Source organism: Temnothorax nylanderi, unplaced genomic scaffold (assembly GCF_030848795.1).
Source record: "Temnothorax nylanderi isolate EJ_2023f unplaced genomic scaffold, tnyl_v1.0 TNYL_tig1064_pilon, whole genome shotgun sequence".
NCBI classification, from domain to species: Eukaryota; Metazoa; Arthropoda; class Insecta; order Hymenoptera; family Formicidae; genus Temnothorax; species Temnothorax nylanderi.
The window spans coordinates 31,891-34,100 of record NW_027250126.1 but is presented as its reverse complement, the minus strand read 5'-3'; the positions used below and the strand labels follow the sequence as shown (position 1 = coordinate 34,100).

General features: G+C 36.6%; 1 protein-coding gene across 1 annotated transcript; it reads right to left on the bottom strand.

Moving 5' to 3' along the window:
• Positions 1 to 508: 508 nt before the first annotated feature.
• Positions 509 to 2,210, bottom strand: LOC139786522 (uncharacterized). The gene has a single exon (XM_071725677.1). It carries the CDS (start codon positions 1,508 to 1,510, stop codon positions 509 to 511), a length of 1,002 nt encoding a protein of 333 aa, XP_071581778.1. The 5' UTR covers positions 1,511 to 2,210.

Sequence of the window (2,210 nt, the reverse complement as noted above, 5' to 3'; positions counted from 1 at the left end):
GTCACATGCACTTACAAGGGAACGGTCGGGGGTGTCCGAGACCGATTTGGATGCGCTTTGGATATGTTGTTGAGCATCAAAAAATATTAGACTCGTATTTTTTTTTTGCGGCTTATCTCGACGTTTAGGGGTTGAAACAACCCCTCGAAAATAACGGATTTTATAGTTTTTAGCGAATATCTTCGAAAATATAAGGCGTATGAAACAAAGTTTGGTACAAAAGGTTTATGGCTTTTTGTGCTCTTTACAATGGCGTAATCAGATTTTTCAAATTTGTCACATTTTTTAATTTAACCCCACCCACACCTATTATTTTTGCCAAATATAACAATTTTTCCAACGCAAATTTAAGAGCGTCAAATGCCAAATACATCCATGTGTATTTTTATTATGATACCATTATTAGATTTTTGGCAAGACGAGATGATATGTGGTATAGGCGTCGCGCTGTAGGTAGGTGTTGCGTTATTTCTGTTCAAGTTGCGCCGTACGCTTAAAAATTTCCATTTCAACTCCGGGATGACCGAAAGCGCTGATGCGTTCCTGTACAAGAAAGCGTTCCTGTAACTTCTTTCAATGTAATAAAAAGAGGCGACAATAATCTACCATCAGCGGAAATAGTTGGCTGTATAGTGTAACTATGTGTGGTTGCTGATATAGATTGTACTACAGATTCTACCTTTTTTACACCTTTATGTGATAAAGTACGACCGGAGTGTAATTCTAACTGGAATCCACTCTGATCCGAATTGTAAATATTTTCCACTCCATATCGATCAATGTAATATTTTACGTTAGTAATAAGTGTGTCGCACTTATTTTCCAAATCTTCTTTTGATAGCAAAGATTTTCTTGTTACAAATTTAGTTATTTTCCGAGACACAATATTATGTGTAATTTTAAATCTTTTCACCCACGTTTCTGAAGCTTTGAATCCTGCCGCATTTTCCTCTTCTTGTGCCCGAGAAGCCCATCGTGCGATGTCAATATCATGAATAATAATTCCTCTTTCAAGAGCTTCATTAAAACAATTTAATGTGTATGCAGAAATTCTTTCTAATTTTTCCATTCTACTACCACCTTCACTAATTTGGCTCTCCCATCGTGCTAGTTGTCGTATTGATGTAACTTTTTTGTACCTTTGTTTAACTCCTTCAAGCGATCTTCCCCTTGTTTTACCACTCCTCCAGTATTCCACAGCTTGCCTTTTATAGTCACTTGATATTGTTGCCTCAACAGAGCTGCAAGTAACTTCTTCCGGAAGATATACTTTACCATCATCTTCCTCAAATAAATCAACTCTTTCCGGTTCTGGAATCTCATATATATCATAAAAACCTAAAGTTTCTTCCTCTTCTACGTCAAATTCTTGGTTTTGTATGTCAAGCAGTATACGTTCAATGTTTTCTTTTACTTCTTCTTCCTCCGAAGTTGTCGGACTTGGTGAATAGTTGAAAGCAGTAAAAGTTGCAGAAAGTAGCATTATTACATTGTATGGATTAAACTTCATTCTGAAAGATATTAAAATTAAATATTTGTCTCGAACTTTAATTATATAAATAAATACGCACTTTATAATTAATGGAGTGGTCTTTGTTAGGTTTGATACCGTCTCTTTCCAATTTGCGACTGCCCGCCCGATACAATTCGGCGGTATTTATAATGTCGGAGTCGACATTCCGTTGCTAGTCCAGGACTCTCGAAATAGCCTTGCGCTGGCCTTCGCATCAGCGCTTTCGGTCATCCCGGAGTTGAAATGGAAATTTTTAAGCGTACGGCGCAACTTGAACAGAAATAACGCAACACCTACCTACAGCGCGACGCCTATACCACATATCATCTCGTCTTGCCAAAAATCTAATAATGGTATCATAATAAAAATACACATGGATGTATTTGGCATTTGACGCTCTTAAATTTGCGTTGGAAAAATTGTTATATTTGGCAAAAATAATAGGTGGGGGTGGGGTTAAATAAAAAAATGTGACAAATTTGAAAAATCTGATTACGCCATTGTAAAGAGCACAAAAAGCCATAAACCTTTTGTACCAAACTTTTTTTCATACGCCTTATATTTTCGAAGATATTCGCTAAAAACTATAAAATCCGTTATTTTCGAGGGGTTGTTTCAACCCCTAAACGTCGAGATACGCCGCAAAAAAAAACACGTGTCTAATGTTTTTTGATGCTCAACAACATATTCAAAGCGC